Source organism: Hordeum vulgare, chromosome 1H (genome assembly GCF_904849725.1).
Source record: "Hordeum vulgare subsp. vulgare chromosome 1H, MorexV3_pseudomolecules_assembly, whole genome shotgun sequence".
NCBI lineage: Eukaryota > Viridiplantae > Streptophyta > Magnoliopsida > Poales > Poaceae > Hordeum > Hordeum vulgare.
The window spans coordinates 252505534-252531003 of NC_058518.1; the positions used below are offsets into that span (position 1 = coordinate 252505534).

A 25470-nucleotide genomic window follows, 5' to 3' on the forward strand; every position below is an offset into this window, starting at 1 on the left:
CAGTGTAGCCACGCGTATTCCTCTCCATTATACCCGAGATGATGTACTTTCATCTTTAACCGAAGGCCTCTGTTACATCATAGGGGCTGATGCGACGGATGCTCCCCAGCCGGCTCGCGGCTAGCCATCCGGTCAAAGAGTAGACGGCAACGCTCCTAGCCGGCGCGTGCCTTGTAGCCGGCCAGGAGGAGCCGGCTGTGAGGAGGCTTTTGCCCCACTCTATGTCGAAATGTGAAGGAGTAGGCTTGGTGAGCCTTCCCCGGGGTTATCCCCCCGCCAATCAACAAAAACAAAAAAGTAACTCAGGAATCCGCAAGTACGAATAGGTAGAGGGAGATGATCGATCTCATGTATGAGCTGAGAGTGCAACCAAAAGATTCGGTTGCACGTCTTGATAACTATGGAAGTCTAGGATTCAGCAATAGGTTGTCTGAATTTTGTTTTGCATCCTAGTGCCTGAAGGTTTGAAGCCCTGAATCAAAGATAAGCACTAAAACAAACTGATCTAAGCAATAGAAATAAAACAAAAAATATGTTTCGTTCGATGAAGAGCTGCAACATGACAATAGAGAGGATGCCAAAATCCAAACCTCAACTTTGCATCACCGACAAGAGTATGTAGATCTTCTTGTCCAGGAAGCTCGTCCTCGTGCACCATCACTTCCTCACTGAATAGAACAAATTGATCTAGCAAGTTAGTGATCCTAAAAGATTAACACACCAATCTTTGAGCCCAAACAAAGACCTAGGCACGAGACAATTGGACTCCACATCTCGTAAGTCCTAGTTTGTCATAGGTGAAATATTTCCTTCTTGAAAATTGTCAAAAGGCACCATAAGTAAAATCATGGTGGAGAAAGTTGGCTTGAGAGCTCAACTACGTGTGCCTTTTATATAGTGCAAAACATATAAATACAAAGGGCAATTTTAGAAACATGTCTTTCCCTATCTTTGCACACAACTCCATAGTTTTTTTAGACCGTAACTCCATAGGTTTTTTAGATCATAACTCCGTAGTTCCCATAACAAGATAAATACAATTCCCATTGTAGGAAAATTGTGTATTAAGATACTAAGACTACCACTCAGTTTACCGCCGAGTCTTTTTGACAAAATTCAACCAAGGGTTCACTTCGACAGGCCCATCAATTTGGCATATGTATGCTGGCCCCGACTTGCTTCATAGTTAACAGGGTCCGGACTTTGGGATCTTGATCGTCCACCCTGATGGGTGTCTGTCCATACGTATTCTACTTCTTGGGAGATGAATCCTTCTCCTTCTTGGGACAAGGAGGTATAAGCTCAATGCAAATAAATAATGCATACCTCCAAGCTTGTAAGTAATGCTTCTAAGTAAGACATAGTAATAGTGTTTGTTTTTGGTGCATGGGCAAACGACTAAGAACCACATATCAAAATCAAGCAAGGCTTAAAAATGTCAGCGCAATGCCTTCTACTTTAGCATAATATGAAGAATGCGAAATAAACAACCTTCTCAAAATTTGAAAAGTAGCACAATGCAGCATTTCAGATCCACATTTATGTTTGACTCATATGACATGTGAGCAATGCCTAAATTCATAGAAGATAATTGCCAAGTTTGGACACCAATTTAATTGATACCCAAACCTTGCAATCAGGTACATACCATCAGAACCTCATCATTCCCATACCACACACACCTCATAGTTCACACGCATCATAGTTGAAGCGAGTTTATTCAACAATAGTGAAGGCATAATCAGCAAATAATCCACTCACCCTGCATTAAGTTGAAAAGCATGTAGTAAAAACATGTCACTTGTTATGCAATCAAATTCAGATGGAGTACTCTTCACTTGCATAGATACAACAACTCTTATCTCTAAAACCTCATCGTAATAGAATCGATCTGGATAATATGGAGGTAGAACTTGAATTCATCCTAGGCGACGTTGGTGCTCTCCTGAGTTCTAACATGGTGTCGAGTTGTGCCATGTAAGTTGTCACATCCACACTATAGTTAGTTTTCAGTTCTTCTGTATCAGTCTCACAACATTAAGATAAGCCAGGTCATCATAACACATTGTCAGAGAGAGACGGACCATGTTCTCATGATGAATTAAGAATGCATATGTGAAATATGAGCAGCTTCATAGTTATACATATATGTAGATATATAGAATTTTCTTATTCAACAACATAACGTGTGAAGTGGATCATATATAGGAAACATAAAAAGAAAAAAATGCTAGTATCAGAAGAGTTTATGTTATTTGTCCCTGATAATTGTGAGTTTGGTGAACCAATATGTCTGGTTAAACAATACGAGCCTTAACCTTGATGAGACATCGCACCATTCATTTACAAAATACAACTCAACATAACGTACAATGACATTGAAGAATTGCAATTTCCATCTATCTCACAACATGCACATTCATTCAGGATGGTAGGTACAACATGTATAACTCTAAAAAACAAACTGAGAAATTCAAAATGATGTGAAGAAAGAAATTGTTCAGAGTTGCAAAAGGAGGTGATCTCAAAGTTATTTTGCACTAACCACTCACCTTCTTAACATTAGGTAAGGTAATCAACTACTGTAATAGAATTGCCCGATTAACCCGTGTGTGTCTTTTACAAATGAAAACAATAGTACTTGGTGGCTATATGGACAGACAAAACATCAATAGTTAGTTTTTTGTTCTTCTGAATTAGTCTGGCAAAATTAAGAAACATAAAGTGCAAAAGAAATAAATTCAGTTTTTCTGTTGCATGAGAAAAAGGAAAGGACAAAGAAACAATAAGGCTATTCGCACCTTGCTGATTTAAAACCCCATTTCTTCGGTGTGCAAAATCAATGTAGATGATGTGTAGTGGCACCAAGAATCAGTGTCCAGAATCAATACACACGATCTGCAGCAGCACCAGTCATTTAGAAAAGTTTGTATCCAATTATCCGCCATATTTAACATTACAATCAACAAAAACGAAAAAAGTAACTCACGAATCCGCAAGTACGAATAGGTAGAGTGAGATCATCGATCTCATGTATCAACTGAGAGTGCAACCAAAAGATTTGGTTGCAGGTCTTGATAGCTATGAAAGTCTAGGATTCAGCAATCGGTTGTCTGAATTTTGTTTTGCAACCCAATGCGTGAAGGTTTGAAGCCCTGAATCAAAGATAAGCACTAAAACAGACTGATCTAAGCAATAGAAATAAAACAAAAATTATGTTTCGTCCGATGAAGAGCTGAATCATGACAATAGAGCGAATGCCAAAATCCAAACCTCAACTTTGCATCACCGACAAGAGTATGGAGATCTTCTTGTCTTGGAAGCTCGTCCTCATGCACCATCACTTCCTCACTGAATAGAACAAATTGATCCAACAAGTTAGTGATCCTAAAAGACTAACACAACAATCTTTGAGGAAATAACCCTCTCATATCCGCCATTAATGGCTGCCTAACCCCCACCCACCGCGAGATATATGATTCACCAACCCAACCCGCGGAGATCCAGCGGTCGTCCTCCCCTCTCACCTATCAACTGATGACGAGGGAGCTCGAGATGGAGGAGGCGGGCGCGTCGCCTACGACCTTCGACGCAGGTGGCCGCTCCGGTGCCGATTCCGGATGCGCCGCTAGAGCCGATGGAGTTGCAGCTACCGATCAATTCGCACTCACTCGTGGTGAGGGCAGAAATCCTCCGGGTGGTGCGCGGGCGGTTCCTGAATCAGGCTGCATGGCCGGAGATTTGTGTCGAGGTCATCCACAATAGCACATTCGCGAAACGTTGCCGCTTTGCCGGCAACGATGGTGGGATGGACTTTGATCTGATCTTTTGGGCCATCCAGGAAGCGGAATCGGCCGATCCGATGCAGGCGGCGAGATGGCGCTGCTTCAAGGCGGCGAGCCCCTCCAGGCTCAACATCAGGCCGCCGTCGTTCGAGAAACTCGCCAACATCCCTCTGGATGTTCTGCCTCCTGGGGTCAGCCCTCCCCGCCTCCCCTGAGACGAGGGATTTCCCGCGGGGCGTGGAACTGGAGCATGCCGCGGGTATGTGCGGGGATGCCGGGTGGGAGAGCCTCCTCCATGGTCAGGGGATCGCAGCGAGGTCCGACAGGATTTGCGTAAGGTACTTCAATCTGCAAAGTTTAAATATTCATTCCTTGCTTGTGCAGTTGAGAGCGTTTGTGTTGAGAGAGATAGAGATTCGAGGATTGTTCCTCAAAGGATCCTTGATGTAGCTGTTAGTGAGGTTTTGGATTCAGATGATGGTCGTGTGTCCAACATCCAAACTCTGGTGAGGGTTCGTGCCGGCAGCGATCCTGCTTCTGCAGGTGGTGCCGAAAGGGATTCAAATGATGTTTGGCCTGCTCTGGGGACTACTCTTCCATCGATGCCATTCATCAGAGGATCTGTGGTGGGTAGGAAAGCCGAGAACCGAAAGACATCTTCTAGAGCGAGTGAAAGAGATGAGGAGGAGGTGGCGGAATTTAGTGGTTAGTTGTGGGTTATCCCCTCCCCTGCTCGCCGCTAGGACACTCGTGCCCATTCCCCCTCCTCCAAAACCTAGTTCCGCCCTAGGTAGCCACCTCTTCTGGATCAAGAAAGATTTTTTCAAATCTCGCTACTTTACAGCCGAAGATTGCTACCCTCTTGTTCACCCTGCTCGTTTTGACTCTATCCCTACCCAATTCCATCTTGAGTGGGAGGGGATTGGGCCTGGCAGCATCTCTTTTGTGGCTACGGTGAAGAAGACTATGGAGCAACGAGGACAACAGCGCCCTCAGAAACGGCAAGCTCCTCCAAAAAAGGGGTGCATGGAGCTCCTCCGCCGCCCCCTGCTGTTCCAGCAGCAAAGGTGGCACCGCCGGCTCCAAGGCCTTCCTTTGGCACTGCTGCTAAGGGTGTTCTGACCACCACTGTTGTCCCGGCCGTTGTTCATGCCCCTCCCTCGGTCCCAACTATGCAGCCCCTGGATCCAAGGTACAAAGATATGGTCTGTTTTAATTGAAGCTGGCTGGGTCACTATGTTGGTAATTATGTTGAACCAAAAAAGTGTTTCATCTGTTCTGGCACCGATAACATGAATAATTGCATTGCCTGGGCTCGGTTACAACCTACATCAGTGTATTTTGGGAGTGCAGCGACAGGGTTGGGTTTTTATCACATTGATATTCCTGTAGCTGCTGAATCTAACTGGATGAATTGCAAAAACTGTGCAATTCTTAAAGTGTTGAAAGGTGAGGTATCTACCTCAGATCTGATTACCCAACTGAATGACATTTTCTGCAAAGGGAAGGAATGGCCATGGCAGATCAGAGAGCTGGAAGAGAAGAAGTTCTTGCTAAGATTCCCACCATGGAAGAAAGTGGAAGATCTCATTGAGTTTCCTGCTTTTGACCTGCCTATTGATGGGGTGCCTGCTAAGATCTGTGAATGGGCTGGGATGCTTGACCCTTTTGGAGAACTAACTGAGGTTTGGATTCAAGTGGAAGGTATCCCCCCAAGTGGTGTGCTTGGAAGGTCTTCACTCAAATTTCCTCACGCTTTGGTATTCTGGTAGATGTGGACGAGAATGGGATATTCAAAAGTTTTTATGAAAAAAATTAGAATCAAGGTAGCATGCAGAGATCCCACCAAAATTCCATATGAGAGGCTGGTTGAGATGAAAAGAAACTGTACATTCTGTTTTGCACGGTTGAAGGATTTGAACAAGCTGGGGAGGGATCTGAGGGTGATGATGATGACCCTGATCTGGACATTGGAGATGATGGCAAGCTGGATAATGATTTTGATGATAATGGTAAAAATTCTATGGATGATGATGTTGACGAACCTATAGATGAACTTGATAAGGCAAACTTTTCACATGGAAAACCTTCTGGTTCTGGGAGCAAAGGTGAAGGGACTTGTGTCTCTGCAACTAAATTCCACCTCATGATGGTAAGTGATGAGGTTCATGAGCAATTCATTCAGGAAACAGAGATCAAAACACCTTCTGAACATGTGAGAGACTTTCCTGAAACTGCTCAGATGTTACCACTACAAGATGATATGGATATATGTTCACACATGGAGTATTATTATGCCCAACTTAAGAGATTTGAGATGGTTGATTCTGAAGGGGAAGATGAGGTTAATCTTCCGCAGATGGAATGCCTCCTTGAAAACCTAGCTGCAACTCTTGGATCTGCTAAGAGATCTTTGATAAAATCAATGGAGATGACAGAGACTCAAAACAAGCTGAAGGGGGACTCAAATCAATCTAAGAACTAGGGGCCTGTGCTCTCTACCAGACCTACTACAAGACAGCATGGGAACATCAAAATCATGGAGAAAGCTACTGCGTATTTGCAAAAGAAGAACTTGGAAATTCCTGCTTCCTTCCAAGGTAAATCTTTTGTTACTTCTAATGCAGATCTGCTTGCTGATCAAGTGACTAAAATTGATTTATGTGTGGGTGATAGTTTTGTGGAACAAAATGATATTATTCGAGATTTAGTTCTTAGATAGAGTGTTAGATGTCTTGAATTTGCATATGCTAATCCTGAAACTGTTTTACCTGATAACCTATACACTCCCACACGTAATGTAGATGGGGGTTCTCCCCCAGGTGGTGTTGGTGCTGCCATTGGATCAGAAGGTGTTGCTGATCTAGGTAGCTCTTGCCTAGATTTGAGACAATCTAGAAGGCTTTGTGGCCTATCCCACCCTTTTAAAATTCATGATAGGTGCCTTCTGCAATATTCGGGGTCTGGGTCAACCTGGTAAAATTCAGCGCTTGCGTGATTTCCTTAATATGAATATAGTAGACTTTGTTGGTTTCTTTGAACCCAAGAAAGATAACATTGACAATAATACCTTGAACAATATTGCGGGTAATAATAACTTTATCTGGAATCAAGTGTCTTGTCACGCCCAAGATGCGACCCTATCCTCAATTTGGCACGAGGGCCTCGTCAGGGATAGAAGCGCATCTCATTGTGTCGCAAGAATGGATATCGTTACAAGTACATGTACTGAAAACAAGAGATATATAATAGAATTGGCTTACACTCGCCACAAGCTACATCAGAGTCACATCAGTACATTACATAATCATCAAGAGTGAGAGCAGGGTTCGACTAAGGATGAAAACAAATGATAAAAAAAGAAGAACGATGTCCATCCTTGCTATCCCAGGCTGCCGGCCTGGAACCCATCCTAGATTGATGAAGAAGAAGAAGAAGAAGAAGAAGCAACTCCAAATGAAAAATCAACGCGCTCGCGTCAAGTAACCTTTACATGTACCTGCAACTGGTGTTGTAGTAATCTGTGAGCCACAGGGGACTCAGCAATCTCATTTCCAAAGGTATCAAGACTAGCAAAGCTTAATGGGTGAGGCATGGTTAAGTGGTGAGGTTGCAGCAGCGGCTAAGCATTATTTGGTGGCTAACTTACGAGTACAAGAAATAAGAGGGGGAAGATCTACGCATAGCGGACGTGAACTACGGTTGATCAAATGAATGATCCTGAACACCTACCTACGTCAGACATAACCCCACCGTGTCCTCGATCGGAGAAGGAACTCACGAAAGAGACAGTCACGGTTACGCACACAGTTGGCATATTTTAATTAAGTTAACTTCAAGTTATAAAGAATCAGTGTTAAACAAAGTTTCCACGTTGCCACATAACCGCGGGCACGACTTTCCAAAAAGATTTAACCCTACAGGGGTGCTCCAACTAGTCCATCAGAAATTACCAGAAGCCGCATAGAAATCCTCAATCACGACACTCGCGATCTCGTCCGATTCCTTAGTGGAAAACCTCAACTCTGAGATTACCCAAAGCATCACCGGAATCCCGATGCACAAGATATCTCGTCAAAGGTAAAACTAATCCAGCAAGGCCACCCGGTGTGTCGACGAACCCGATAGGAGCCGCGTATCTCGTTCTCAGGACACACCGTCTATGAAAAGTGGATGGGAACCAAACCTCGAGTTGCCCCGTGGTGGCACCGCTGATTGCTAGGTGGGTGGACCAACACTCATGAGGAGCACTGCCCGGGGGGTTGATTCAATTTCCTTGGGTTAATTACTCCCTATGCAGTTCATTAGTTATTAGGCAAATGTAGTACCAAAGTTGGGCCTTGCCAGACCAGCTTTAATCTAAAACGAATTATCAAGGGGGTCCCCATAACAACCCCGATCGTGTTAGGAGCGCTCATTTATGGAACATCACACCGGTAGCCAAAAACTAAGGGGGCAAAGGTGAAACAAAACACCAGGCTAGAAAGGCCGAGCCTTCCACCTTTTACCAAGTATAGGTCCATTAAATTAAATAGCATTAATGGTGATAAGACAAGGAACCCATGTTATCACATGGAAGCAATGCACCTGCATCTAGCAACGCTAACAACATGGATAAGCAAGCCGTAACATAGCTAATCAGTGGTTTGCTAGGTCGAACAGATTGAAGGTTATCATGGCATTGTTGAGAGGCTGATATGTAAACATGTGGTAGGCAACGAGACATAAACGATAGAAGCGGTAAAACTAGCATGGCAATGATAGTAATGGTATCTGGGAATGGTCATCTTGCGTGAGATCCCGCTTGGAAGAAGAACAACTCCATGAAGTCGGCGAACCAATGTAGTCGAACGGGTCCTCACATTCCGACACACTTGCGGAACTCTATTGAGACGGAGAAAACCGGAAACAAACATCAACACAGATACTCACCACACGATGCACAACATGATGCACAACCTACTATGATGCATGATCAGGTCAACATGCAAGGGATGGCATGGCAATTCACCTCACGCAAACACTACACATTAAGTGAAGCTCGATATGCAACGAGTTGCATATCGACGAAACTCCATGTTTAATTATTTAATTCACTCCCGTTTAATTACACGGCAATGTTTTAATGTTGTTAACATGGCAAGGGTGAGGCGATGATCCTACATGGCAATCCTAGACGGTTAACACGCGGAGCATAGAACGGAGCTACAACACAAGAACAAGCAACACAAGATTATATGCCATGAATGCGTTATGCATGCAAGTTCAACCACGGGCAAGAAGGGAAAGAAGCAGGTGTCGCCACGGCGAGCGAAAGGGGAACTATGGCGGCAAGACGAAAACGATGCCACGGCAACGTTCCTATCCCGATAACTCGTCGAGATATCGTGCCAACATATAGGAAGCGTGTGTGGGAATGCAAAATAAAGATGGGGTGATCCCGCTGCCGGGTTCCCATGTGTCGAGGGCACAACAAAAGAGGTACACGTGCAACGGGCAACATACGACGCAAACATACATTCATCTCATACATCACATGCATACGGTTCACGTCACGTTCCAACGGTATTCCTTTGAAGCGTGCAAACGGAGGGGTTCGGTTCGAAGCGGACATCGTGGAAGTCGTGGTCGTCGAGGAACTCGGGTCTCGTCGACGGTAGTCGTACTCTTGTCGTCGGCACAGGGTCTTCGGCGTCGGTAGTCGAACACGTTTCGGGGGTCGTCGTGGACGTAGTTGTCGTCGTGGTACCCAGGTCTCGTCGAATCCATGAAGGAGGGAATGGCGCACGCGGCAACGGCAAGTGGCAGCAACACGGCTAGCGAAAGCAGACAACCGCCAGCAACTAGCAACCTGGCCTAGCATCTACATCTAACTGGCATTTACAGCAAAGCCAGCAAGCAGCAAGGCAAGCTAGCAAAGCAAGCTAGCAACTACAGGCAAGCGATGCACTAGAGCAAAACGGCAGCCTAGCACAGCAACTAGCAAGCATCGGCCAGGATGGCTACAGCTAGCAGCACATACATCATTAGCAAGCAGCAGCAACCTACAACAGCGGCTACCTACTAGGAATAGCAGCTAACAGCTAATGGCTACAGCCAGCGACAGCACGCAAGCAGCAGCTAAGCACGGCAAGCTAGCTCGACAGCAACAACAATCGCCAGCAACTAGCTACCTACAGGCAGCAACAACAAGTCGGCAGCGCAACAACATGCATCTAGCCATGCAAGCAGCTAAATCAACAACGACGGCAAAACGCATCGGCAGCGGCAGCAGCTCAAAACAGCAACAACAACCAGGGCAGGCAACCAAGGCAGCAGCTTCATCATCGCGATAATAGCAAAGCGGTAGGCAAGCTTAGCAGCTAACGCAACTGGCAGCAGCAAGCAGGCAACGGCCCGGCAGCAAGGGCAACAACAACTGCGGCGGCATGCATCGGCCAGCAGCACGAGCACAACAACACCAAGCGGTCGGCAGCGGCAACAGCTCAAAACAGCAACGCAGGCAGGCTCGGCGGGGAACGACGAGCGGGGCACGGAGCACCTCGGCAGGGGAACGGCCATGGCGGGGCGGCGAGAAGAGGCGAGGCCGAGGGCATGGCGGGGAGGCCTGGAGGCGAGGCCGAGAGCGTTCCCCTCGGGAACTTGGCGGCGAACGGCGCAGGGGCCACGACGGGGCGCGTGGGAACGGGTCCAGCACTGGGCATGGGGAGGCCGGCGAGCGGCGGCGGGGCAGGAGCAGGTGCGAGGGGGATCTCTGCGGGTGGAAGAGGGGAACCGGGGGGAGGAAGGAGACGCGAGGGAGAGGGGATCGGGGAAACAGGTGACGACGCTGTGGGAGGACCAGAGGAAACGGGCTGGGCGCTAGGGTTGGAGGGGGGTCCAGCTGGGCCTTGGCCGGCTGGGCCTCTCCCTCTTTGGTTTTTTCCCTTAAAAAACCCCAGAAAACTCAACCAAAATGTAAAGGCTTTTAACAAAATAGAAAATAATGCCTTTGGCTCCTTTGAAAAAAATATACCCAACTATAAAATAGCTTGGTTTTTTTTTAAACAAATAAAAATGAAACCTTTTCCTTAAGAATTAAATAAAACCCTTTTAACAAGAAAATAAAAATAAAACCCTTTTTTTATAAATAAAACGGGTCTCTTGTTTTAAAATAAACAAAAGGAAGAAATAACGAAAACCCAAGGGGTTGCCCCCACATTTAATAAAATGATTTAAAAAGAAGACGAACTTTTAAAAGGGGGTTAAACGGAAACTTTAGCAAACCACAAAAACAAATAAAAGAGGAGAGAGGGGGAGTTCCTATCGCACTAAGACTCGGTGAGCACTCGAAGCACACACACTCAAAACACCACACGCGACAGACGATGCAAGATGCCATGCATGATGCGACCATGCAAACTAAATGATGATGCAACAAATAAAACTAATCACACGACGGAAATGGAAATAAAGGGGAATCTTCTGGGGCGTCGGTCTCGGGCTGTCACATGTTTGTCCAGAAAACAGCTGGTGGTGTCCTTGTGGGCATTAATAGTGATATCTATGAGATTATTGGCTTTGTCAATAGGAAATTATGTGTGATTGCTACAGTTAAGAATAAAACTGACAAGATTGTCTGACAATTTGTTGTTGTTTATGGTACGTCGTACAATGAACATAAAGTTGAGTTTATTGCGGAGTTGCATGATGTAATGAATAATGCTTCTTATCCCATAATCCTGGGTGGTGATTTTAATCTTATTAGATCTGAATCTAATAAAAGTGGCGGTAATGTCAATAACTCTGTTACTTTCTTATTCAATGACTGGATTAATAAGTGGGGATTGATGGAGATCAATATTGCTAATAGGAAGTACACTTGGTGAAACAATGAGTATAACCCCATTTTCGCTACCATTGATAGAGTTTTTGTTTCCCCTTCTTGGGATACCTTGTTTCTGTTATATGTGCTGAGGGCTCTTCCAAGAATTGGAAGTGACCATACTCCCCTTCTGCTTGATACTATGGCTCGGAGGGTTACCTCCCCAAAAATATTTAGATTTGAGAAATGGTGGTTAGAATAACCTAATTTTAAAAGTCTAGTGGAGACCATGTGGAGTTCCCAGTTTTGGGGAAAGATGCCATATATGTTTGGCTTATTAAGTCTAAGTGGCTTAGGAAGAAAATTAAAGGTTTGAGTGTTAACATTGAAGCGACCCTTAAGAAGAAAAAGAGGGAGCTAGTTCAGGAATTTGATATCTTAGATATGTTTGCAGAATCTCGACGTGTTACAGATGAGGACAAGGCCCGTATGAAAGAAATTAAGAGTGAGATGGAGAACATTATGAGGAAGGAAGAGACTGCCTTATGGCAGAGATCGAGAGACCGTAGAATCAAAGATGGAGATAAGAATAACGCATATTTTCATGCTTTAGCAAATCACAGACACCGTAAGAACCATTTATCCAAGCTAATCGGGGACTCTGGCCCTATTTATACTACAAATGAAATGTTGGAGGTGGCGACATCCTTCTACAAATGACTGTTTGGCCATGAAGAGAGGCATAACATTCATCTTGGGCCTTCCTTTTGGGGGGAAGATGAATTGATTACTGATGGTGAAAATGAGATTCTTCAAAAGAATTTCTCGGAAGAGGAAATTAAAGAGGCCATTTTTGGCTCATATGCTAATGGTGCACCAGGCCCAAATGGCTCATGGTGCAACTGGAGAGTGATGTGAGCGTGGGACGTCTGCTCGTGGAGGTGTCAAAAAGGCCAAAGGGGAGTGTGTCAGTGCTGCGTGGGTACAATATCACAAGCACCTGGTGCAACGGTGAGTGATGTGAGTGTGGGTCGCCAGCTCGTGGAGGTGTGAAAAAGGCCAATAGGGAGCGCGTCAGTGTTGCGTGGGGGCAGCGGGGAGGTCCGGCGAGGGGACCGGCGATGTCGGCATCAGTGAGGTTGTTGGCGACTTTGGTTGGGAAGGGGCGCGACGTGCAGGCAGCAATGGGGTGTCGGACGGCTGTTGGAGGTAGATGGCGAGGTTCTGGCCGATGATCGTCCTTCGGGATGGGGGGGGGCTGAGCGGCGGGGCGGCGGCGAGCGCGCGGGGGCAGCGTGTGCGGGAGCGGTTTCGTTAGCGAGGGAGGAATCAGAGGGGAGTTTCATTAGCGAGAGAGTGTAGGAAGTTTCCGTTAGCGTCGTTAGCGAGGGAGCGTAGGGAGTTTTTATAGTTTTGTTAACAACATAATTAGTCCGTTGATAATATAATTAAAGGGTCTAGATTTGTAGTTGGATCAGATATATGAAACATAAGAAGAAGAAAATATTTGTATGAGAAGAGTTTATGTTATTTGAACCTGATAATTGTGAGTTTGGTGAACCAATATACCTGGTTAAAAAATACGAGCCTTAACCTTGATGAGACATCGCAACAATCATTTTCAAAATATAACTTATCATAATGTACAATGACACTCAAAAATTGCAATTCCCATCTCTTTCTCTCACATCATGCACATTCATTCAGGATGATAGGTACAATATGGATAACTCGAAAAACAAACTAAAAATTTCAATATGATGTGCAGAAAGAAATTGTTCAGAATTGCAAAAGGAGGTGATCTCAAAGTTATTTTGCACTAACCACTCAGCTTCTTAACATCAGGTAAGGTAATCAAGTACTGTAATAGAATTGCCAGATTAACCCATTTGTATCTTTTACAAATGAAAACAGTAGTACTTTCCCGTATCAAATGACACTCTTATCAGACATGCCGGCTATCTGGATAGATGAAACATCAATAGTTAGTTTTTTGTTCTTGTGAATTAGTCTCACAAAATTAAGAAACATAAAGTGCAAAAGAAATAAATTCAGTTTTTCTGTTGCGTGAGAAAAAGGAAAGAACACATAAACAATATGGCTGTTCTCACCTTGCTGATTTGAAACCCCATCTCTTCAGTGTGCAGAATCAATGTAGACGATCCGTAGCAACACCAAGAATCGGTGTCCAGAATCAGTATACGCGATCTGCAGCAGCACCAGTCGTTTAGACAAGTATGTATCCAATTATCCACCATATTTAACATTACAATCAACAAAAACAAAAAAGTAACTCAGGAATCCGCAAGTACGAATAGGTAGAGTGAGATGATCGATCTCATGTATCAGCTGAGAGTGCAAACAAAAGATTCAGTTGCAGGTCTTGATAACTATGAAAGTCTAGGATTCAGCAATCGGTTGTGTGAATTTTGTTTTGCAACCCAGTGCGTGAAGGTTTGAAGCCCTGAATCAAAGATAAGCACTAAAACAAACTGATCTAAGCAATAGAAATAAAACAAAAAATATGTTTCGTCCGATGAAGAGCTGCAACATGACTATAGAGCGGATGCCAAAATCCAAACCTCAACTTTGCATCACCGACAAGAGCAAAGAGATCTTCTTGTCTAGGAAGCTCGTCCTCGTGCACCATCAATTCCTCACTGAATATAACAAATTGATCCAACAAGTTAGTGATCCTAAAAGATTAACACAACAATCTTTGAGGCAATAACACAAGCACCTTGTGCAACGGAGAGTGATGGAGGTGTCAAAGGGCCAAGGGGGAGCGCGCCAGTGCTGCGTGGGGGCAGCGGGGAGGTCCGACGAGGGGCGGGGGGGGGGGGGGGGGAGGGGAGGGAGGGAGGCGAGGAGGACCGACGATGTTGGCATCCCTGAGGTTGTTGGCGACTTTGGTTGGGAAGGGGCGTGACGTGCAAGCGGTAATGGGGTGTCGGACGACTGTTGGAGGTAGATGTCGAGGCTCCGGTTAACGGTCATCTTCTGGGGTGGGTGGGTGGGGGGGGGGAGGGGGGCGGCGAGCGCGCGGGGCCGTGTCTGCGGGAGCGGTTCCATTAACGAGGGAGGAATCAGAGGGGAGTTTCATTAGCGAGGGAGCGTAGGGAGTTTTCGTTAGCGTCGTTAGCTAGGGAGTATAGGGAGTTTTTATAGTTTCGTTAACAGCGTAATTAATCCGTTGATAATATATAATTAAAGGGTCCAGATTTATAGTTGGATCTAGACTTTTTTTTAGTGCTAGTAGAAAAAACGTGCTCATCCTCTCATCGTATCTCCTTCCGATCCCTTTTGTGCGATCTCGACTCCCTCCTCTGGATCAAGGTAGAGCTAGCCGGAACGGCCGCAGAGAACAGAGCCGAGGCCAACAGGGCCTACGGGTCGGCAACCAGCATCTCATCTCGTGATTTCCCTCTCCAAATCGGAGGTATGAACCCTAGTTGTTTGATTCGTTTCATGATTATGCCCTTCATCTGTTCGCGTTAAATATAGAAAAATTGGTGCTAGCACACCTCAGGAACTACAAACTGACGTTTTTGCGAGTCCTTTGGTGCGGCTGGGTGCTGCTACTCGCAGCTCCTATGCTAGTATCATATCTATGGATGCCTGTTTATCTATATACTAGAGCTTCTTTCCCGAGGCAAGCAAGACTGATTGCTTGTGAACTATTAGGTCAGTAGTTAGTACTTACCTTGTGTTAAAAATTTGGAATATGCCAAAGGTATCTCCTTGCTGCTATGTACTTCACTGAACATTTGAAGTACGTGCACTTGTGTCTCTTTGATTGTTGGCAAGTTTATTACTGGAAGTATGGGAGATATCATTAGTCAATGTGCTTGATTGCGAACCAGAATTACTTTGTTTGCCTATTTTGTTGCTCTGCACCTCAGTTGAATGCATTGGCTGGCATGCCTCAGGTGGTTGGTGGCTGTTGACTAGCATGAACGATGTTCTATGCTGGTTGCTGGTAGCGGGTGTGTCTATGGGCTGTATTATACGGATGGACATGCCCGTGGGCTTTATTTCACCGGTCGACATGATCATTGGCACTGGTGACCCCTTTACATGTGCCCAATGGTCATCCCTGGTAACACACTTCAGCAATCACAAGCTGAGTCCTAGGGTTTGGTTTGGTGGATTTGACTGGTGAATTGATTGGATAACGCACTTAGTTTTCAGCCCATTAGCATGCTTGCAGTCTCTGGTGATACCTTATTTAGGCCTGCCAATGTCTAAAAAAAAAGACCTGCCAATGAGGCAATGATTTTTTTTTTTTAAATCTCATCTCATCTTATCTTCTCCTCCTGCCCCTCCGTGTGAACAATGTTGTGAAGTGATGGTGCTCCTCCCTGTACTTTGGTCCAAGCTATAAACTACGAAACCCATTGTCTTTTTATCCTGCTCGTGTGAGAATTCAAGTCTTTTTTTTTCTGGCCAGGATCCTTCTTTGGGAAGTCTCTTTTTGGGATGGACCCTAGGAGGATGGCATTGATATTTTTTGGCTCTGCATGGAAGTTGCCCTTTTCTTTCCTACTTGCTGTAATATGACAACACTAGCTAAGAGACACGCCTGTGGATCTCATATTCTATTGATCTGCCTCGGCAGATATGGGCCAAAACAGTTAGGTATTCAAATTAACAAGTTACCCCCTCCAGTCTTCTAGAACTTGGCGTTCTAGACGAGGGTATAGTCAATCTCTAGCTACTACTTTGGTTACCTATGTTTTTCAAAATATTTAAATTGGATTCTTGGGAATGATTTGTGTTGAATACTCCTATCATATCATACCTTTATTAGGTCTTACAAATACATAATAATAGAAACTAGGGATCAATGTTATACATTTTGAATACCGCGTCGATGACGAAATTGCCAAGCTTTGGAAGACTTGAGGCCTTGAGGCGATATATCTTGTACTTTTATCTCCGAAAAGAATGTTCTCTGATCAGGATGGAAGTTTCTTCGAAGTGCAAGTTACTTGCATGCAATTTTGAGCAAAATTCTTCAAAGTACGCTGAAGAAAAAATTCTTAACTTTCTTGTGTGGGGACCCCAATTTCTGCAGTGATGATGCTAAGAGTTAAGCGAAGAGCTAGAGGCTTAAATGGTCAGCAAGAAAACCGTAAGCGCGTAAAGGAATTATCCAGCATGATGAGTGATCTTAAAGATAGGGTGGAGAGAATGGAACAAAAACTCTGTTGGGAGGAACTCAGTCAAGAACTTGCTACAAAGTTTTCCTCAAGCATTGTCGCGCTTGCTTCATTTGATGGTGATTATACTATTGTATTCCTAGTAGTTTCCCTCATTTATATTTGATCATCTATTGACAATGACTGAAATAATGATCTTGTGTAGGAGACAAGCTGCATTATGAAAGCACAGGCATAGTTGTTGAAAACACTTTACGTAATACATCTATTCTGACCTCCTCAGCTTTGGTTAGCACATCAGATCATGAACGCAGGTTCATCTGTAGACTGAAGGTTTTTGCTGCCAATTGTTCTGCACCTAGCTTGCTTATTTTAGATATTGGTAGTCATTTGGTAATCATGTTGTATATCTTTCATGTCATTTACAGATAAAAGTGCGCCTTCCAAATAACCAAGTTGTTGATGGGTGGATACAGCGTTATAATTTGCCTTCCAATATGGTTGCTGTGGTCATTACATATTCCCCTGATCTTAGTACAGTATGTTTCAGTAACAGCGTGCAAGTCCAGCAGCATACTGGTTTGTTAGCTCTAGTGCGTTGCTTCGAGTCAGGCAAGTTAATGCAAGCACATGGGGTACCGAGTGATGACCCAAGTAAAATTGACAGCAAAGGGTCTATGTTTTCCACATGCAAAATTACTATGGTGCACTGTTGGTTTCTCTCCATATTTGTCGAATCATTATATTCACCGTCTTTGTATGCTTCGAAATTTACAATTTTTCTATGTACACACTTCATTTTTGTGCTAGGAGGGAAGTGGTGGTCCACTTGTTGATCTTGATGGGAGTATTGTTGGGATGAATGACTACCATAATCAGGAAGGAACTCCATATGTGCTAGGAAATAAGATTGATAAATGTTTGAGGGATGCTTGGATATGGTATGTTATCTAGACATCATTTGATCATACTTGTATGTGATATGTTAAAGAAAAATCAATCATATTTATTATGTATGCATTATGATGAGGTTACTGCATTATGCAGTAGGGACGAAATGCAACGACATTGCTGGCAAAGTTTTCCCAGTGCTTTTAGGCGCCAGTTTGAAGGTGAGTTAAGAATGTTGACTCTTTTAAGGCTTCTAAATTATGGGATAACATGCTATTCTTTGTCACTTCAGTGTTACTTTTTTCATACTCTTTATGGTCAGCATAGAACTCAGTGTCTGTCTGTTCTATCTCTTTATTATAGGTAGCTCCAATCAAAATGGTTATAGTGAGGGAAGTGAAAGTGAGAACCAGAAACAGTTTTTATCTTCTAACCCTGAGCCACAAGGTGAATCAATTCAGAGTCACCTCTGATATTTACTATCATGCAACTTAATAATCCAGTGTTAACTTTCGATCATTAGTTCATTACTGACATATAGTCATTGATGTCTTCATCTTGTAGCACTAGAATTTACTGAGAATGTACCTACACCAGAGCTCATTAACAATGGGCATAAGCATACTCTACATCCGTGGCCATCTAATGGTATGCTTTTCGTTTTACTGATCATGACTTTGCATAATCATGAATTGCTTCTTGTGGCTGCAACATTTGTATTTATTTTGCTTACACATTGTCATGAATTGCTTCACCTTGTCTCACTAGGCCTCACAAAGATGATAAATGCTCAATTAAATTCTGATGGTTACCCCTTACCAGACTATGAGGATGGTGAGTTGCTGCTATTGATTCTGCTAAGTGCTGACCATTCCCTTTTATATCACATTAGGGACTGTTCTACTCTGCCATCCCATTTAACTGTTCTGTCACATTTATTTAACCAGGAGTCATGCGTTTGGAAGGTAGTTTTGAAGAGAAATTTGGCAGAGATTTCTTGAGTGAACCTGCTAGCAAAATTGCTTCAAAGATGTCTCGGAGTGTTGTTGCACTCGCTTCATACAGTGGCGATTGTAACGGTATTATCTCGTTATTTTCCACTTATCTTACATTTTATATGATTTCTGGTTAAGACTGAAATTACCCTTTGCAGTCGTGGGAAGGCATTTTGCTTGCACAGGTGTATGTATAGACTTCAATGGATCCACATCCATGACAAGAGTTCTGACTTCAGCAAGCTTGGTTAGAACTTCTGGTGATGAAAACAAGATTGTTGATAACTTGAAGGTTTGTAGTACTAGACCAGTAGTTATGTACTCGTTACTTGTTCATCAAGACACTAGTTAAGTCTCACTTCATCATTGCAGATTGTAGTGTGTCTTCCAAGTAAGGGGTACATTACAGGGAAATTAGAAAAATATGATTTCTGCTACAATGTTGCTGTTATCAGCATCCCGTTTCGCTGTAATCGTCCAGCAATGTTGGTTGATGCACCACAAACTGAGGTATTAGCTCTCGGCCGTGTTTTCAAATCAGGCAATAGTATGGCTACAGAGGGGTCAGTGACTGGCAAAACATGCAAATTTGGTTGCGAAGAGCTTAAGATCTCCTCCTGTAAAATCACCAAGGTACATTTCGTTGATTACTTAATTTCTCTTTTTTCTTGCATGATGGAAATAATTAGTTTCGTATGGATAAGCGACTACATCAGTATGCATACTACAAACATCACCTTTTCCTGTGTAACCTTTGATAAGTGTCAGTTTGTTTTTCTGCTATAGGCTGGAATTGGAGGGCCCCTTCTTGATTTTAAGGGGAATGTTGTTGGCATGAACTTCTATGACACGGAAGGAACTCCTTACCTGCCAAGTAAGATAATTCTGAAAGTATTAAGGAGTTTTGATGCAATGCGGTATGCCTTTCTATCTTTTTTTTGTATGGTATTCATGTGCTCCAGTACTTCTCATTTTACATACTCCCTCTGTTAAGTCTTTCTAGAGATCTCACTATGACATACGGAGCAAAATGAGTGAATCTACACTCTAAAGTATGCCTATATACATCCGTATGTAATCCGTAGTGGAATATCTAAAAAGACTTATATTTAGGAACGGAGGAAGTAGTATTGAAGTGTTCGTGAAGTGGACTTGACTCGTCAGTTTGTTCCTTTCTAGTTTAATTTTGGGTCATATGTCTTGGAGTGGACAATTGCCGAATTTGGGTTCAGTTTGGTTGGTCTATCTTTGGTCTTATGGTAATTTTCAGATTTAATTTGCCACTGATGTGTAAGCTTCTTAGTTGATTTTGCACTTTGTCTATATTTATAGTCTCAATCCCACTAAAATAATAATAATAATTATGGTCTCAATAATCTCATACTTGCTAGTTATTGTTAGTTAAAATATGCCAAAGCCGAGGCCAAACATAGTCACTAAGGCTCTAGGCCTCAAATCATGTGCTGGAGTTACTGCTGGTCAGGTGCCGCTCCTCTCAGGGTGGCTTTTACCCATTTCTCCCTATCCTCCCAATCCTATTTAACTTGATAATCTAATGGGCGACTGTATCTGATTAGATTTTTGTAAAACACCAGATTAGGCATTCAATTGATACTATTGGGCATTCAATTATCCTTAGATGTTAAAACCATCCTTTTTTCCAAACATTGTGTTAAATCCATCCTTTGGTCTACTGTAGGCCTGCTGCTGCTGGTATTACAAAGAAGCTTAATTCTAGGTATGTTTTTGTAACATGTATCAATAAGTTCTGGTTACCTAGTTTTATATGGGTTCATATGCCTGATACGTTTTAAATTATATCAATGACAGTTGGCCGGTGCCGAAGCCACATTGGTATTACGCGAGTGAACATCGTCACGGTCGTAAGATCAAACCAAAAGTTAAAGTTATGTAAACCGCCGTGAAATGATATCACACTGACTGCTCAAGATGGTACCCAAAGAATGGTTTGCTCATATTTTATTCGAACAAACTTGTAAGTAATGACAGGATAATGTGGTAACATTGTTAATAATGATCTTTATGCTTGGAGCTGTGGAGTTATTTGGATCTTTATGCTTGGAGCTGTGGAGTTATTTGGTCTCGTAAGTTTGGAATTATTGCACAGAATCAGCAGGTGTTTGAATGGCGAACCTCTGAGATTGACAAGATGTTTTTCTTTTCATTTAGAAGTTTGCACCAACCCATACTCTTCCTGACTTCCCCTATACCTCTGGAGATATATTATGTCTTTTGTGTGACGGAGGGCCTCTTAAGCAACACCACTGCGAATGACTTTTTTTGAACCGGGCTTCTCCCCTTTTCATTATAAAGCATAACGGAAATACAAAGTTTTCTCCGAACAAAAAATAGAGAAAGGGAAAGGAAAGAAGCGAACTCGGGGCAAACCAGGAAACCCATCGTATGCAGATATATACTACCATCACATATAGTATCACAAAAAGCGATATCCGCCCAGAACAGGAGATACTACCACCACATAGTATCACAAAAGACCCTATCAGACCAACATAACCAAACAACAAGTACTTAACACCACTCTGGGTCAACAGGCAGTTAAACATAAACTAATGGAACAATTCCAGCTTTAACTCTGCTATTCCACCAGCATGATAAACATTTTTACCAGGTCACCATTCCTCCCACCTGTCTCCTTCATTAGCATGCTCGCTTGATTCTGGCATTGGTGGCCCGCATAGCAGCAGCATTTGCGACGCGTTCTCCTTCAGCATTTATGCGTCCTTCTTGATCACTCCAGCCATCTCCGGCTTCTGCAAACCTGCCCAGTATTAAATAAACGCACAGGCTGTGAAAACAATTTCAAACAGAGTATTTATCCATTTTTTCTCGAAAGTGGCACGATTACGAGCCAACCACAGTGCCCAACAGATTTATACTATTGGTAGTGTATTCTTGAGAACTATCAAGCTTCCAATATATCACATCTTCCTCTCCCATATTAATCTTCTTCAACACATAACTTTTAAGCTCATTCCATTGGAGCATCTCATTGGGAAGCCTTCTTCTAAAAGAAGAGCTAGGATTCATAGTGTTAATCTTATCTACAGTATTATTTTGTTTCACACAGATATCAAACAGGTCAGGAAATTTATCTGAAATTATCACCCAAATCATCTAGCCAAAGACTAGCAATATTCCCCTTATTTAAATGAATGCCTCTACCAGCCATGTAGTAATCTTTAACTTTCAAAAGCGCTTTCCAGCATGGAGAATCACTAACTTTCTGTTTAACCATAGTCACTGATGATTTTCTTAGATATTTGGCTCTCACAATGTCTTGCCATAACCCCTCTTTTTTCTCTAACTTCCACCACCATTTGGTCAACAGGATAATATTCTGTTTTCTTAAGTCCTTCACTCCAAGCCCTCCTTTTACTTTAGATCTGCACACCCGCCCCCATTTCACCATGTGATAACTTCTTTTCTTACCATTACGATACCAAAAAAAAATCCTCCTAGGTTTGTCCCATCTTTCTAGAGTTGATTTACTTATCAGAAACATAGACATGTAATACGAAGGAATGTGAGATAACACAACATTAACTTTGATAAGTCTTCCACCACTAGATAAGGTTTCACGAATCCAGGATTCCCCATGGTTAATGAATTTGTCATCCACAAACATCCAGTCACTCCCCTTAAGGCCGGCATAGCTGACTGGGACACCCAGGTACTTGATGGGAAAACTCCCAATCTCACAGTTAAACATCTCAACATAGTTTCTCATAGTTTCATCATTAGCCCCAACTGAAAAAATCTCACTTTTCAGAAAAATAATTTTCAATCCCGACATGACTTCAAACAGATATAACAACAACTTGATATTAAGCACATCTCTCAGGTTATCCTCAAAACACAAAATGGTATCATCCACATACTGTAAGGCAGCAACTGTTGGGGAACGTCGCATGGGAAACAAAAAAAATTCCTACGCACACGCTATACTTATCATGGTGATGTTCATCTACGAGAGGAGATTTTCGATCTACGTACCCTTGTAGATCGCACAACAGAAGCGTTAAGAAACGCGGTTGATGTAGTGGAACGTCCTCACGTCCCTCGATCCGCCCCGCGAACCATCCCACGAACCGTCCCGCGATCCGTCCCACGATCCGTCCCGCGATCCATTGCACGAACCATCTCGCGATCCGTTGCACGAATCGTCTTGCGATCCATCTCACGATCCGTTCCGATCTAGTGCCGAACAGACGACACCTCCACGTTCAGCACACGTACAACTCGACGATGATCTCGGCCTTCTTGATCCAGCAAGAGAGACGGAGAGGTAGATGAGTTCTCCAGCAGCGTGACGACGCTCCGGAGGTTGGTGGTGATCTGTCTCAGCAGGGCTCCGCCCGAGCTCCGCAGAAATACGATCTAGAGGAAAAACCGTAGAGGTATGTGGTTGGGCTGCCGTGGCAAAGTTGTGTCTCAAAAACCCCCAATACCTCTAGTATATATAGGAGGGAGGGAGGGGAGGAGGCAGCCTCAAACCCTCAAGGTTTGGCCGAAATTGGAGGTGAAGGAGTCCTACTCCAATCCTACTTGGAGTAGGATTCCACCTTCCCACTTGGAAACTCTTTCCACCTTGTGTTTTTTCCTTCTCAAACCTTATGGGCCTTAGTGGGAACTTATTCCATCCCACTAGGGGCTGGTTTATCTCTTCCCATAGCCCATGAGACCCCTTGGGGCGTGACACCCCTCCCGATGGTCCCCGGCACCCCTCCCGACACTCCCGGTACATTACAGATAAGCCCGAAACTTTTCCGGTGACCAAAATAGGACTTCCTATATATCAATCTTTACCTCCGGACTATTCCGGAGCTCCTCGTGACGTCCTGGATCTCATTCGGGACTCCGAACAACTTTCGGTTACCAACACCTATAACTCAACTATACCGAAAACATCGTCGAACTTTAAGTGTGCAGACCCTGCGAGTTCGAGAACTATGTAGACATGACCCGAGAGACTCCTCGGTCAATATCCAATAGCGGGACCTGGATGCCCATATTGGATCCTACATATTATCCGAAGATCTTATCGATTGAACCTCAGTGTCAAGGATTCATATAATCCCGTATGTCATTCCCTTTGTCCTTCGGTATGTTACTTGCCCGAGATTCGATCGTCAGTATCCGCATACCTATTTCAATCTCGTTTACCGGCAAGTCTCTTTACTCGTTACGTAATACATGATCCCGTGACTTACACTAAGTCACATTGCTTGCAAGTCTTGTGTGTGATGTTGTATTACCGAGTGGGCCCCGAGATACCTCTCCGTCACACGGAGTGACAAATCCCAGTCTTGATCCATACTAACTCAACGGACACCTTCAGAGATACCTGTAGAGCATCTTTATAGTCACCCAGTTACGTTGTGACGTTTGATACACACAAGGTATTCCTCCGGTGCCAGTGAGTTATATGATCTCATGGTCATAAGAACAAATACTTGACACGCATAAAACTATAGCAATAAAACGACACGATCAATATGCTACGTTCATAGTTTGGGTCTTGTCCATCACATGATTCTCCTAGTGATGTGATCCCGTTATCAAGTAACAACACTTGCCTATGGTCAGAAAACCTTGACCATCTTTGATCAACGAGCTAGTCAACTAGAGGCTTACTAGGGACAGTGTTTTGTCTATGTATCCACACAAGTATTGTGTTTCCAATGAATACAATTATAGCATGGATAATAAACGGTTATCATGAACAAAGAAATATAATAATAACTAATTTATTATTGCCTCTAGGGCATATTTCCAACAGTCTCCCACTTGCACTAGAGTCAATAATCTAGTCCACATCACTATGTGATTCTAACGAATCCAATACCCTTATAGTTCTGGGGTTTGATCACGTCTTGCTTGTGAGAGAGGTTTTAGTCGACGGTTCTGAACCCTTTCAGATCCGAGTGAGCTTTACAAATCTTTATGTCATCTTGTAGATGCTGCTACTACATGCTATTCGGAAATACTCCAAATATCTACTCTACTATATGAATCCGTTTCACTACTCATAGTTATTCGGATTAGTGACAAAGCTTGCATCGACGTAACCCTTTACGACGAACTCTTTAACCACCTCCATAATCGAGAAAAATTCCTTAGTCCATTTAGTTACTAAGGATAACTTTGACCGTTGTTCAGTGATTCAATCCTGGATCACTCTCTGTACCTCTTAACAGACTTATGGTAAGGCACAAAGTTGTCAGAATCGAGATTCTGAATCGGATCGGAACTCCATTGGTAGGATCGTGAGTCGCAGAATCTTAACTACTAGTATCGTAGAAACTTAGATTCTATGAGAAAAATCGTAGAATCGGAGGGCCTAGGTTGGATCGTAAGGTCTTAAGATTCTAAGACTCGAGTCATGATTCTGACAACTTTGGTAAGGCACACATCAGGTGCAGTACACAACATGGCATACTGTAGAGTCTACGGCTAAGGCATAGGGGACGACCTTCGTCCTTTATCTTTCTTCTGCCGTGGTCGGGCTTTTGAGGGTTACTCATATTCACACCTTACAACACAACCAAGAACTCTTTCTTTGTTGATCTATTTTGAACTCCTTCAAAAACTTGTCAAGGCATGCATTTCATTTGAAAGTTATGTTTAGCATTTTGATCTATCTCCATAGATCTTGATGCTCAATGTTCAAGTAGCTCTATCCAAGTCTTCCTTTGAAAAACCCCTTTCAAACAACCTTTATGCTTTATAGAAATTCTACATTACTTCCGATCAACAACATGTCAACCACATATACTTATCAGAAATTCTAT

General features: G+C 43.4%; 1 protein-coding gene and 1 long non-coding RNA gene across 2 annotated transcripts; one reads left to right on the plus strand and one right to left on the minus strand.

Annotated features, from left to right (window-relative positions):
• Positions 1–13362: 13362 nt before the first annotated feature.
• Positions 13363–14305, minus strand: LOC123409222. The gene is made up of 3 exons (XR_006612836.1): positions 14172–14305; positions 13701–13797; positions 13363–13551 (listed from the first exon to the last, which is right to left on the minus strand). It is a non-coding gene; the product is annotated as an uncharacterized LOC123409222 (long non-coding RNA).
• Positions 14306–14823: 518 nt separating this feature from the next.
• Positions 14824–20689, plus strand: LOC123430164. Its single transcript, XM_045114064.1, has 15 exons — positions 14824–15028; positions 16667–16870; positions 16957–17084; positions 17180–17455; positions 17562–17692; positions 17799–17863; positions 18006–18089; positions 18207–18290; positions 18411–18476; positions 18590–18721; positions 18796–18929; positions 19010–19270; positions 19424–19554; positions 20337–20375; positions 20468–20689. The coding sequence occupies exons 2-15, from the start codon at positions 16669–16671 to the stop codon at positions 20550–20552; spliced, it is 1818 nt and encodes a 605-aa protein (XP_044969999.1). The 5' UTR covers positions 14824–15028; positions 16667–16668; the 3' UTR covers positions 20553–20689.
• The last annotated feature ends 4781 nt before the right edge of the window (positions 20690–25470 follow it).

Bases quoted from the DNA above. Each gene is read 5' to 3' on its own strand.
- LOC123430164 (XM_045114064.1), top strand. From the start codon at position 16,669: ATGATGCTAAGAGTTAAGCGAAGAGCTAGAGGCTTAAATGGTCAGCAA. The intron at 17,864-18,005 runs GTGAGTTAAGAA...TCTTTATTATAG, and splicing joins TTTTAGGCGCCAGTTTGAAG to GTAGCTCCAATCAAAATGGT. The intron at 18,477-18,589 runs GTGAGTTGCTGC...TTATTTAACCAG, and splicing joins CTTACCAGACTATGAGGATG to GAGTCATGCGTTTGGAAGGT.